The sequence below is a fragment of the Pipistrellus hanaki genome (assembly GCF_964339955.1).
Source record: "Pipistrellus hanaki genome assembly, chromosome: 2".
Taxonomy (NCBI): Eukaryota; Metazoa; Chordata; class Mammalia; order Chiroptera; family Vespertilionidae; genus Pipistrellus; species Pipistrellus hanaki.
The window spans coordinates 38967578-38980556 of record NC_140504.1 but is presented as its reverse complement, the minus strand read 5'-3'; the positions used below and the strand labels follow the sequence as shown (position 1 = coordinate 38980556).

General features: G+C 41.0%; 1 protein-coding gene across 3 annotated transcripts in view; it reads left to right on the top strand.

Annotated features, from left to right (window-relative positions):
* The window catches only part of LOC311617644 (17S U2 SnRNP complex component HTATSF1-like), a 28176-nt gene extending 19214 nt beyond the window's left edge, over positions 1-8962 (top strand). For 2 of the 3 annotated variants that reach the window (XM_084874197.1, XM_084874196.1), the window contains exon 2: positions 6150-8962. In XM_084874197.1, coding sequence (XP_084730323.1) covers positions 6189-8480 — 2292 coding nt within the window. In that variant the 5' untranslated portion in view covers positions 6150-6188 and the 3' untranslated portion in view covers positions 8481-8962. Of the gene's footprint in view, positions 1-568; positions 1167-6149 lie in introns of those variants that run through there. The other variant, XM_084874195.1, reaches the window with a different exon arrangement.
* The last annotated feature ends 4017 nt before the right edge of the window (positions 8963-12979 follow it).

The window sequence follows — 12979 nt, the reverse complement described above, 5'->3', positions numbered from 1 at the left end:
GTAAGTGGAAGACCTGATACTGGAACCCGATCTGTCTGACTTCATAGTTCCACTTTTTTTTTTTTGACTGTGAAATTTTTTTAATTAAATTATTATCTGTGTACATATCTTACCATTGCCCCCCCTCCCATACATGCCCTCCTTCCCCAGAGTTTTGTGTCCATTGGTTGTACTTATATGCACGTATACAAGTCCTTTGGTTGATCTCTTATCTCCCCCAGATCTCCCTACCCTCCCCGCTGTAATTTGACAGTCTGCTTGTTGCTTTACTGTCTCTATATCTATCTTTTGGTTCATCAGTTTATAATGTTCTTTATCATCCATAAATAAGTGAGGTCATGTGGTGTCTCTCTTTCATTGACTGGCTTATTTCACTCAGCATGATGTTCTCCAATTCCATCCAGGTTGCTGCAAATGATAAGAATTCCTTCTTTTTTATGGCAGCTCGTGGCACATTTTTTTTTTCTGCCAAGTTTTGTGGGTGAAAAAAATTACTCTTTCATGATTTCTTCAATCATTCATTCATTCAGCCTCTCAGCATTTATTGAAACCCTACTCTGTCTCCATCAGGGTGGAACTAGGGGTGGGTCCAAGAACATCATAAAGTTGAGGGGATCTGGAGTAAAAGCAGCAAGCTTTGCAGGCAGAAGGGACCGTGAGTGCAAAGGTCGGAGGCGCCCACTGCTTAGGGAAGGAGGCGGTGGCTGCAGGGGGTGAGCCGGGGCTGCGGAAGTGCAAGGCCCCGGGGGCGCGGAGGAGGCGAGGGGAGCCAGAGAAGGCGTCACGCGGTGATCCAGGGGCTTTCTGACAAGGAATGCATCCTTTCTGCAGGAGAACTGCCTGAATTCTAGATCCGCGGATCTCAGCAAAGGCTGTTTCCTCCCACGCGCGCGTTGCACCTCGGGACTTGTAGCTCGAAGGGCTGACGTTGCTTCGACGTGGCGGTTGCCGCTGGACCGCGTTACCGAGGCGTCCTCTGTCCCGTCTTCCCTCTGCTAGTTAAGGATAGCCCTGAGAAAACCATTTCTTAAGGATTTTGGAAAATTTAGCCTGGAGGAAGAGAGGCTGAAGGCAACTTGGAAAAAGTTCTCACTTAAAATGAGTGTACATTGTAGAAGAAGGTGCTGACTGCCCTGCAAATCCCCAGGCGGAGAGAGCAAAGAAGGGTGATTATTAGATAGCACTAGTGATTGGCCTGTAGTGGGTGCGCGCGCATGGGTGGGAACAACCTTTGCAGGGATAGGGGTGGGGATGGGTTGGGGATGGGGTAGGGGGATGGGGTGGGGATGGGGTGGGGATGAGGATGGGGGTGGGGATGGGGATGGGGTGTGGGAGCAGGTTCAATGACTCCTGAGACCTTGGAAAATGGTGATTGGTAAATTCAGGTCTTATTCTGTAGGCAAGGAGCTGATTAGATAAAGGTGTTTTTGTTTGTTTGTTAAAAGTAATATTTCCCTTTATTTTAGAGACTAAACGTGCCCCTACAGGTGGGAGGAGGGGGGCGGTATTGAATCCCAAACCTGGGTATGTGCCCTAACTGGAATTGAACCCGCCACCTTTCTGTGTACAGGAAGACACCCCAAGGACAGGGGCCAGGGCTGATTAGATAAGGTTTTAATGGATGGTCTCTGGGAGAATCTCTCGCAACTTATTTTTTTGTTTGTTTATTTGTTGTTTGTTTTAAAACTTAACCATAAAAAGCAAACAAATATGAGCAAATGTCTTAGGTAGTCATTTCTCCAAATATATATAAATGGGCAATAAGCACATGAAAAGATGCCCAACACTAAAAATTAGGGTATTGAAAAATCAAAACTGCAGAGATATCACTTCATTAGGATGGCTGCTGTAAGAAAAACAGAGGATACCAAGTGTTGGTGGAGAAATTGGAACCCTTGTGCATTGTTGGTGGCAATGTAAAATGTTACAGAGGCTGTGGAAAACATATAGGTGTAATTGTAGAAATTTTTTGTATGGTGGTTCTTCAAAATATAAAACATAGACTTGCCATATGATCCAGCAATTCTACTTCTGGATATATACCCAAAATAAGGGAAAACAAGCACTCAAACAGATATTTGTTTTAAAATGTATTTTTGTTGATTTTAGAGAGAAAGGAAGAGAGAGATAGAAACATCAATGATGAGTGAAAATCATTGATCAGCTGCCTCTTGCATGCCCCACACTGGGAATTGAACCTGCTACCCAGGCATGTGCTCTGACCAGGAATTGAACTGTGACCTTCTGGTTCTTAGGTCAATGTGCAACCATTGAACCATGCCAGCCAGACTCAAAGAGATATTTATATACCCATGCTCATAGCAGTATTATTCACAATAGATAAAACATGGAAGCAACCCAAGTGTCCATTGATAGGTGAATGGATAAACAAAGTGTGGTGTATACCTACAATGGAATATTATCTACCTCAAAAAGGAAGAAAATTCTGATATAAGCTATAACATGGATGAAAATTGAGGATATTATGCTAGGTGAAATAAGCTAGTCACAAAAAGACAAATATTGTATGATTCCATTTATATGAGGTATGTAGGGTAGTCAGACTCATAGACAGATTGTAGAATGGTTGTTGCCAGGGGCTTGGGGAGAGGAGGAAATGAGGGTTGTTATTTAATGGGTAGAGTTTCAGTTTTGCAACATGAAAAGAGTTATATGGATAGATGGTGGTGATGGTAGCACAATAATGTAAATGTACTGAATGTCACTGAACTGCACACTTAAAAATGGTTAAAATAGTAAATTTTATGTTATATATATTTTACCACAATAAAAAATTTGGTAAAAGACTTACTGGAAAGATATTGAAAACTGACAATACATAATGACACACACACACACACACACACACACACACACACACTATATAAGTAAATAAAAATCCCTTCCCCTACTTCTCATCCTACTCAACTCCTAGAGTTATAACCATCTATATCTATACTAATAAAAGGGTAATATGCTAATTAGCCCAGATGTCTTCTGGACATCCATCCAGACAAAGCCACAGTGGCGGAGTCAGAGGCAGAGGTATTTGTGGGCAACCAGGCCGGCAGGGGAGGTCAGTTAGGGGTGATCAGGCCAGCAGGCAGAGGTGGTTAGGGGCTATCAGGCAGGCAGGCAGAGGGGGTTAGGGGCAACCAGGCAGGCACGCAGGTGAGTAGTTAGGAGCCAGCAATCCTGGATTGCGAGAGGGATGTCCACAGGGATTGGGCCTAAACAGGCAGTCAAACATCCTCCGAGGGGTCCCAGATTGGATAGGTGAAGGCCAGGTGAGGGACCTCTGCCCCCATGCATGAATTTCATGCACCAGGCCTCTAGATATTAATAATTTGGTGGGTATTCTTTCCATTTCCCCCTGAAGTGTATATATTGACATATCTGTATTTATAAATATATTATATGCCTAAACACACATATACCATATACACATATTAAAAATACATATATGGCCGAAACCGGTTTGGCTCAGTGGATAGAGCCTCAGCCTACGGACTGAAAGGTCTCGGGTTTGATTCCAGTCAAGGGCACGTACCTTGGTTGCAGGCACATACCCAGTGTGGGGTGTGCAGGAGGCGACTGGTCGATGTTTCTCTCTCATTGACGTTTCTAACTCTATCCCTCTCAATTCCTCTCTGTGTAAAATCAATAAAATATATATATAAAAATAAAAATACATATATGTACACCCAGCTGATGTGGTAGTGGTTGAGCATCGACCTATGAGCCAGGAGGTCACAGTTCAATTCCTCGTCAGGGCATATGCCTGGGTTGCAGGCTCAAATCCTAGTAAATGACGACAGGAGGCATGCTGGAGGCAACCAATCAGTGATTCTCATCATTGATATTTCTCTCTTCCTCTCCCTTCCTCTCTGAAATCAATAAAAATATGTATAAAAAAACAAACAAAAAAACCCCAAATGCATATATGTACATGTATATTCACAGAGAAACTTATGTTTAGAGACAGTATACTAGATGATTATATGCTGGTACTCCAGAGTTCCTGAGTTGCATTCCAGGCTCTAGTCATTTACTAGGTGTTTAGCCTTGGGCAAATTATTTAATCTCTATGCATAAATTTCCTCATCTTTGAAATGGGATGATAATAATACCTAACCTTAAAAGATTGTGAAGATTACATGAGATAATATGTGAAAAGTTCTTAGAACACTGTTTGACACATAATCAACACAATTTAAGTATTAGCTATTATGATGATGATGCATTTTGTCTGCAACTTATTTAATATATAGTGGGATGTAGACAAATATAGCTTTTTAAATGATTCTATTCTGTAGTATGAATATACCATTATTTATCCAATTATTTCTTGATTAATAAACATAAAATATTTTTGCATTTTTTGCTATTATACATAGTACTGCAACAAGCATACAAGCATCTTCCTGTTGCTCTCTTTATATATCTGCATTTATTTCTTTTTTTAAATTGACTTTTAGAGAGAGAAGAAGGGAGAGAGAACATTGATTTGTTGTTCCACTTATTTATGCATTCATTGGTTGATTCTTTTAAAAATATATTTTGATTTATTTCAGAGAAGAATGAAGAGGGAGGAGAGTAGGAGGAGGAAGAAGAGGAAGAGGAAAGAGAGAGAGAGATATCAATGATGTGAGAGAAACTTTCATCGGCTGCCTCCTCCATGCTCCTACTGGGAATCCAGCCTGCAACCCAGGCATGTGCCCTGACTGGGAATCAAACCATTACCTCCTGGTTCATAGGTTCACACTCAACTATTGAGCCATGTCAGCCAGGCTGGTTAATTCTTGTAGGTGCCCTGATTGGGGATTGAACCTGCAACCTTGGTGTATCAGGACAAACACCCTAATCAAATGAGCTATCCAGCCAAGGCCTGCATTTATTTCTTAGAATTCCTTTTTAAAGTAGAATTACTGGTTCAAATTGAATATAATTCCCACATCAGAGGGTATGCTGTTGAACTCACTGGGAAGTCTGGGGAGGCTTAATTGTTTGTGTTACTATTTGATTGCTATCCATGAAAAACGTGCCATTTTACCCTTACACCAGCAATGTATGAGCGTGCCTTTCAACAGTTTGGACTGAAAGTCAACAGTTTGGACTTTCTGTCAGTTTATAGGAAGAAAAAGTGTAGTTTTAATTTTAATTTAATTTTTATCTTGTTTTGACTGGGATTGAACATCTTTCTATGTTAAAAGACATTTGTATTTCTTTGCTCAACTAACTGTCAGTACTGGTTCTTTTTGTAAATTAATATGTCAGCATTAGGTTTCAAAAGAAGTCTTGAATATCAGTCTAGATGTAAGCTCTGTGAAAATCAGGGCTTTCTGTCTGTTTTATTCACTACTGTATCCCATATGTCATCTGGCACATGTTTAATAAATATTTGCTGAATGAATGACTGGTTGTTGCTAGTCAGAAAATGTAATGAGAGTCTTATCAACTCTAGACAATAAATAAAAGTAATAAATAAAAGTAATTTCAGCCCTAGCCAGTTTGGCTCAATGGATAGAGCATTGGCCTGTGAACTGAAGGATCCCAGGTTCGAATCTGGTCAAGGGCACATGCCCAGATTACAGGTTCGATCCCCAGTATGGGGCATGCAGGAGGCAGCCGATCAATGATTCCCTCTCATCATCATTGCTGTTTCTATCTATCTCTCCCTGTCCCTTCCTTTCTGAAATATAAAAAATATATTTTAAATAAAATTAATTTCAGGCCCTCCCAAACTGAAGCTCATGTTTTTTGGTTTTGGCTTTGGCTTTTAATTGTGGTAAAATACACATAAAAATTTATTATCTTCACCATATTTAAGTGTACAGTTTAGTAGTGTGAAGTACTGGCAACTGCTATCCTGCTGTCTCTATGAATCTGAGTACTCCAAATACCTCATATAAGTGAAATCATATAATGCTTGTTCTTTTGTTCCTTTACATAATATCCTCAAGATTCATCCATTTTGTAGCATATATCAGAATTTCCTTATTTTTAAGGCTGGATAATATTCCACTCTATGTATACTTTATATATTGCTCATTCATTTATCTACCAATACACACTATTGTGGGTGGTAGGTGGGTGGGGGAGCAGCGGGGTCAAGCTTGGCAGACCACATTTTCTCTATTCCCCTCTAGCCTCGAGCCTGGATTCTGCCCCTGGGCTAAATCGGCAACATGAGCGGCAACAACTTGGATGAGAAAGATGACTTTGATGAGCAGTTGCGGATGCAAAAGTTGTATGGAGACACTAAGGATGGAGATACCCAGAAAGATCCCAGTGGAGAAACCGATTCTTTCAGGCAGCAGCCAGATGACACTCCCTATGAGTGGGACATGGATAAGAAGGCTTGGTTCCCCAAGATTACTGAAGATTTCATTGCTGCATATCAGGCCAATTATGGCTTTCCTAATGATGGTGTGTCTAGGTCTACTGCAAATGTTCAAGATATTAGTAGCAGGCCTGCAGAGGGAACTCCTCAAAGAAAGACCTCAGAACCCAGTGATCCCAAAAATAGGGGAGAAAAGAGAAAGGCTGAGTTAGGATGGTTTCATGTTGAAGAAGACAGAAATACAAATGTATATGTGTCTGGCTTGCCTTCAGATATTACACTAGATGAATTTATACAGCTCATGTCCAAGTTTGGCATTATTATGAGAGATCCTCAAACAGAAGAATTTAAAGTCAAGCTTTACAAAGACAATCAGGGAAATCTTAAAGGAGATGGGATTTGCTGTTATTTGAAGAGGGAATCTGTGGATCTTGCACTAAAACTTCTGGATGAAGATGAAATTAGAGGCCACAGATTACATGTCGAGGTGGCAAGGTTTCAGCTGAAGGGGGAATATGATGCCTCTAAGAAGAAGAAGAAGTGCAAGGACTACAAGAAAAAGCTGTCTCTGCAACAAAAGCAGTTGGACTGGAGACCTGAGAGAAGGGAAGGTCCATCCCGAATGTGCCATGAGCGAGTTGTCATCATCAAAAACATGTTTCATCCCGTGGATTTTGAGGATGATCCATTGGTGCTGAATGAGATCAGAGAAGATCTTCGCGTAGAGTGTTCCAAGTTTGGACAAATCAGGAAGCTCCTTCTGTTTGATAGACACCCAGATGGTGTGGCCTCTGTGTCCTTCAGGAATCCAGAGGAAGCTGATTACTGTATTCAAACCCTTAATGGACGGTGGTTTGGTGGCCGTCAAATCACTGCCCAAGTGTGGGATGGAACTACAGATTATCAGGTGGAGGAGACCACAAGAGAAAGGGAGGAAAGGTTGAAAGGATGGGATGCTTTTCTCAGTGCTCCCGAGGCCAATAAAGGTCTTGGGTGCTCAAATCCCATCTGTGATTCGGAAAGGGCAGGGCCTTCTAGGGTAAGGCATTTTCCAGAGCTCCCTAGCTCATCTAAAGTGAAGGCTCAAGAAGCTGGAACTCAAGTGGAATTTGAAGAACCTATAGATGAAAAGTTTGGAAAAACAAAGGATGGGGGAGAATTTGAAGAAGATGCTAAAGAAAGTGACATCAAGCGAGAGGCTGAAGAATGCTACCCCCAAAAAGGATCTGAAGGAAAGTATAAGGAAGGCTGTCCCCAAAGAGATCGTAGAGACTACCTTGAAAGAGAGTCTGGAGAAGGTAGTCCCAGAAAAGAGTTGGAAGAGGTTAGTCCTAAAAAAGAGTCTAAAGTGAATGGCCCTGGCAGAGAACCCAAAAAGCGATTAAAAAAGGATTTTGAAGAGAATGGCTTTGAAAAGGAGTCTAAAGAAGATGGCCCCAACCTGGGATCTGAAGAAGAGAATAGCCCCCAAAAGGAGTTTGAAGAAAATGAGTTGGAAAGGGAATCTGAAGAACACTGCTCTGAAAAGCTGTTTGAAGACGGCCCTGAAAAAGAATTAGAAGAAAATGGCCTCAAGAAACTTGAGTTTGATGAGAATGGCTATGACAAGGAGTTTCATGAAAATGTGCTCGAAAAAGAGTTAAAAGAAGAAAATGACTCTGAAAAATCAGAATTTGAAGATGACAATTCTGAAAAAGTGTTTGATGAGGAAGGCCCTGAGAGAGACTTTTATGAAGAATCAGATGAAATGGAAGGAGAAGGAGGTGCATATGAAGAAGTATTTGATGAGGAGACTGATGAAAAAGAGGATGAAGAAGATGCAAATGAAAAGGGGCTTGTAGATGCTGATGAAAAGGAGGAAGAAGATGAGGCAGATGAAAAGATGTTTGAATATTCAGATGAAAAAGAAGATGAAGTAGAGGCAAAGGAGGATGAAGAAGGAATAGATGGAAACATGTTCAAAGATGATGATTCCAATGAGAAGTTGTTTATAGAGGATTCCTGTGAGAAGCTGTTCGATGATTCTGATGAGAAAGGGATGGTGGGTGGTTTGGGGAATGCTCAGGAAGAAGGGGCCCTGTCCATAGGCAGCAGCTCTCTCCTCAGTAGTGATGATGATGATGATGAAGACATTTAATCCCTTAAATTTGCTTCTGTGGGAAATTCCTCCACTACATTTTGCCTATGCTCTAGGGAAGTGGTTGGCAAACTCATTAGTCAACAGAGCCAAATATCAACAGTACAACAATTGAAATTTCTTCTGAGAGCCACATTTTTTAAAGTTAAACTTCTTCAAAATAGACTCGCCCAGGCTGTGGTATTTTGTGAAAGAGCCACACTCAAGGGGCCAAAGAGCTGCATGTGGCTCGAGAGCTGCAGTTTGCCTACCACGGCTCTAAGGGAATTACTAGTAGTGTTAATGAACATTGCTTAGTGATAGAATGCCATCAGATTAATGCATTGACTTTTCCGTTGTTACCCGTACTTAATGATCATAAATATTTGTTAATTGGCAGTTCAGGTAAAGCTTCATAGTCTAATGCAAGTAAACTGGATATTTATCCTTTGTCAGATTTGTTAAATACATGCAGACTATTTTAAAAAGTATTCTGATGAAAGTTTGTGATATTCAAAAATAAAAAGTTCTTAATATGCAGAAACTGAAAATTGGACTTGAGTTTAATTACATTTAAAGTTTTTGCTATTTGCTTTATTCATATTTAAGTTTAGTTTTTTAAGGATCTGAAAAAATCTCATAGAATTCTTCTAGAGGGCATTTCTACACCGTCCACCAACTTGCTCCAATCAACTGAGTCACCTAGCCAGGGCAGTTTTTTCTTTTGGTTGTTAAGTTGTAGAAATTCTTTTTTAAAAAATATTTTATTGATTTTTTACAGAGAGGAAGGGAGAGAGAGAGAGTTAGAAACATCAATAAGAGAGAAACATCAATCATCTACCTCCTGCACACCCCTTACTGGGGATGTGCCCACAACCAAGGTACATGCCCTTGACCAGAATTGAACCTGGGACCCTTGAGTCTGCAGGCTGACACTATCCACTGAGCCAAACCAGTCAGGGCTGTAGAAATTCTTTATATATTTTTTATATATGAATTCCTTGTCAGATATATAATTTCTAAATATTTTCTCCAATTTTGTGGGTTTCCATTTTACTCTGTTGATAGTGTCCTTTGAAATTTTGATGAAGTCCAACTTATCCATTTTTTCTTTTGTTGTCTGTACTTTTGGTTCATGTCCAAGAAATCTTGCCAAATCTAATGTCATGAGGTTTTATTCTCATGACATGCTTTCTTTTAACTTTTGAATGGCACTTTTTTCATCTTCAGGTTTACTGATAAAAATGTCAAAATAATGGTATGTATGTCCCCTTCAGGGCACCCTTGATATGTGTACTGGATCTGGCCTTTTCCAGGTATTGCTAAAGAGGCAGGGCTCTGGTGATTGCATGCACCAAACTGATGGGCCAAAGCACTTTGAACGTAAATCTTAAGGCCTTTTGTGCTTCTCAGCTGAGCTCACTTGCTGCTGAGTGGTCAGAGTTGATCGTTTATTGCCATGAATGTTGTTTATTTTTTTAGTTACTTTTGGGCCTGGAGTTGTTCTGAAAGTTGAAGGTTCTTGGGTAGCTGAGGTTTTTAATGTTCATGTCCTAGCTTTCCAGGAAATAACAGAAGAACTCTGAGCTCTCCTTCCTGTGCTTTTCTTTTTTTTTTTTTTTCTGGAATCTTCACTATCACATCATATGATATGCCTTGTCTTCGTAGACATTAACAACCCTCTTGCCTGGTCTTCATAGATATAACAATCCTCTTTGTTTTCAGACTGAGAATTGATGGAAAATTATCCTTTAAACTTTTTTTTTTAAAGCCAAAATTACCCATTTGAAATTATATTTTCTTTTAAATATATTTTATTTTATTTATTTATTTTTTTACAGAGAGGAAGAGAGAGGGATAGAGAGTTAGAAACATCGAAGAGAGAGAATCATCCATCAGCCGCCTCTTGCACACCCCCCACCGGGGATGTGCCCGCAACCAAGGTACGTACCCTTGACCCGAATCGAATCTGGGACCTTTCAGTCCGCAGGCCGACGCTCTATCCACTGAGCCAAACCGGTTTCGGCTATCCTTTAAACTTTATAGTTCAGTTAAAACAGGTTGATTATTCAAAAGAAACTTTACTCAAAAAATTTAAGGGAAGAGAAGAAGGAGAAAAAAAAGACTCAAAATGCAGTAATACTTTGATGGGGCCTTGCTAGGATGCTGGAGGGTGGCTTGAGGAGTTAGACAACACCACCCCCTAGAGGGCATTACTATGCTGTGCACCAACTTGCTCACCAATTGTCTTAGACTGTTCAGGTACCTTTTGATATAATGTTCCAAAGCTGTGAAGTAGATCAGCCATATCCATGATGTATATGGAGCCCTGTTGGAAAGAATTTGCCCGGGATAGTCTGAGACACAGGCTGGCCTTCTTTTTTTTAAAAAAAATATATTTTATTGATTTCTTACAGAGAGGAAGAGAGAGAGATAGAAGTTAGAAACATCGATGAGAGAGATACATTGATCAGCTGCCTCTTGCACACCCCCTACTGGGGATATGCCCGCAACCAAGGTACATGCCCTTGACCGGAATCGAACCCGGGACCTTTCAGTCCGCAGACCGACGCTCTATCCATTGAGCCAAACCGGTTTTGGTGAGGCTGGCCTTCTTAAAGAGAGCTTGAGCTTCCTGGATAGGGCTGGACTGGAGAGCCAATACGGTTCCTGAGATAGAATTGCCAAAAGAAAGAAAAGCATCAGCCTGAATATTAGGGTTTTCAATCCAGATGGAACAGGGGTTGTAGGAACAGTGTGACACTGTGCCTTGGCCTTCTCTTTATCCAGCCTCCTCCAAGGAACACGTGTGTATGAAAGAGGAGAAGTAAGTAGGATGATGAACTATTTGCTCAGGATTATCCCAGAAGACAATGGCAGTCTGAGAAATGAAAGTCTGCATCCTGGACTCTAGCAAACTGGCATGGTTGGTCACCATACAAGAAAGTCACTAGGCGCCAAGAGTTATGCTGTGAAGCTCCCTCCTAAAGAGTTGACCAGCAGGATAACCAGTTTCCCTAATGGTGGCCACAGGATATTAGCAATGGTGGCCACAGGATGTTAACAACACAGTGGAACTTACTGCTGGCAGAACTGCAAAACAGCAAACACACACACACACACACACACACACACACACACACAGATTAAAAACAGAGAGCTTGGCTGGTGTGTCTCATTTGGTTGGAGTGTGGTCCCATACACTGAAGGGTCTTGGGTTCAATTCCTGTCTAGGACATATACTTAGGTTTCCAGGTGTGTGTGGGAGGCAATTGGTCAATGTTTTTCACATTGATTTCCCTCTCTCTCTCTCTCTCTCTCTCTCAAAAAATAAATGAACATGTCCTCAGGTGAGGGGAAAAAAAAAAAAAAAAAAGAACAAGCACCCTAGCCGGTTTGACTCAGAGCATCAGTCTGAGGACCGAAGGGTCTCAGGTTCGAGTCCAGTCAAGGGCACAAACAATGGTTGTGAGCTTGATTGCCAGTAGGGGTGTATAGGAGGCAGCCGGTTGATTATTCTCTCTTACATTAATGCTTTTCTCTCTCTCTCCCTCTCCCTTCCTCCCTCTGAAATCCATAAAAATATATAAAAAAGAAAATATGATAAAAATATATATGCAGCACCAAAAAAATTAATATACCTAGGGATAAACTTAACTATGGAGGTAAAAGACCTATATGCAGAAAACTACAGGACATTGAAAAAAGAGATAGAGGAAAACATAGACAGATGAAAGAACATACCATGTTCATGGATTGGTAGGATCAACATCATTAAAATGTCCATACTACCCAAAACAATCGATAGATTCAATGCACTCCCCATTAAAATACCAATGGCATATTTCACAGGCCTAGAAAGAACTCTCAAAAAATTCATCTGGAATAAAAAAAAGACCCTAAATAACCACAGCAATCCTGAGAAAGAAGAACAAAGTAGGTGAGATCTCAATACCAGATTTCAAGCTGTATTACAAAGCCACTGTTCTCAAAACAGCCTGGTACTGGCACAAGAACAGACATATAGACGAATGGAATACAATAGAGAACGCAGATATCGACCCAAACCACTATGCTCAGTTAATATTTAACAATGCGGTACCATCTCACACCTGTCAGAATGGCCAATATCAACAAATCAACAAACGACAAGCATTGGCGAGGTTGTGGAGAAAAAGGAACCCTCATGCACTGCTGGTGGGAATGCAGACTGGTGCAACCACTGTGGAGAACAGTGTGGAGTTTCCTCAAAAAACTGAAACTGGCCAAAACTGGTTTGGCTCAGTGGATAGAGCGTCGGCCTGTGGACTGAAAGGTCCTAGGTTCGATTCCTGTCAAGGGCATGTACCTTGGTTGCAGGCACATCCCCAGTAGGGGGTGTGCTAGAGGCAGCTGATCAATGATTCTCTCTCATCGATGTTTCTAACTCTCTATCCCTCTCTCTTCCTCTCTCTAAATAATCAATAAAAAACTGAAACTGGAACTCCCATTTGACCCAGTAATCCCACTCCTAGGAATAT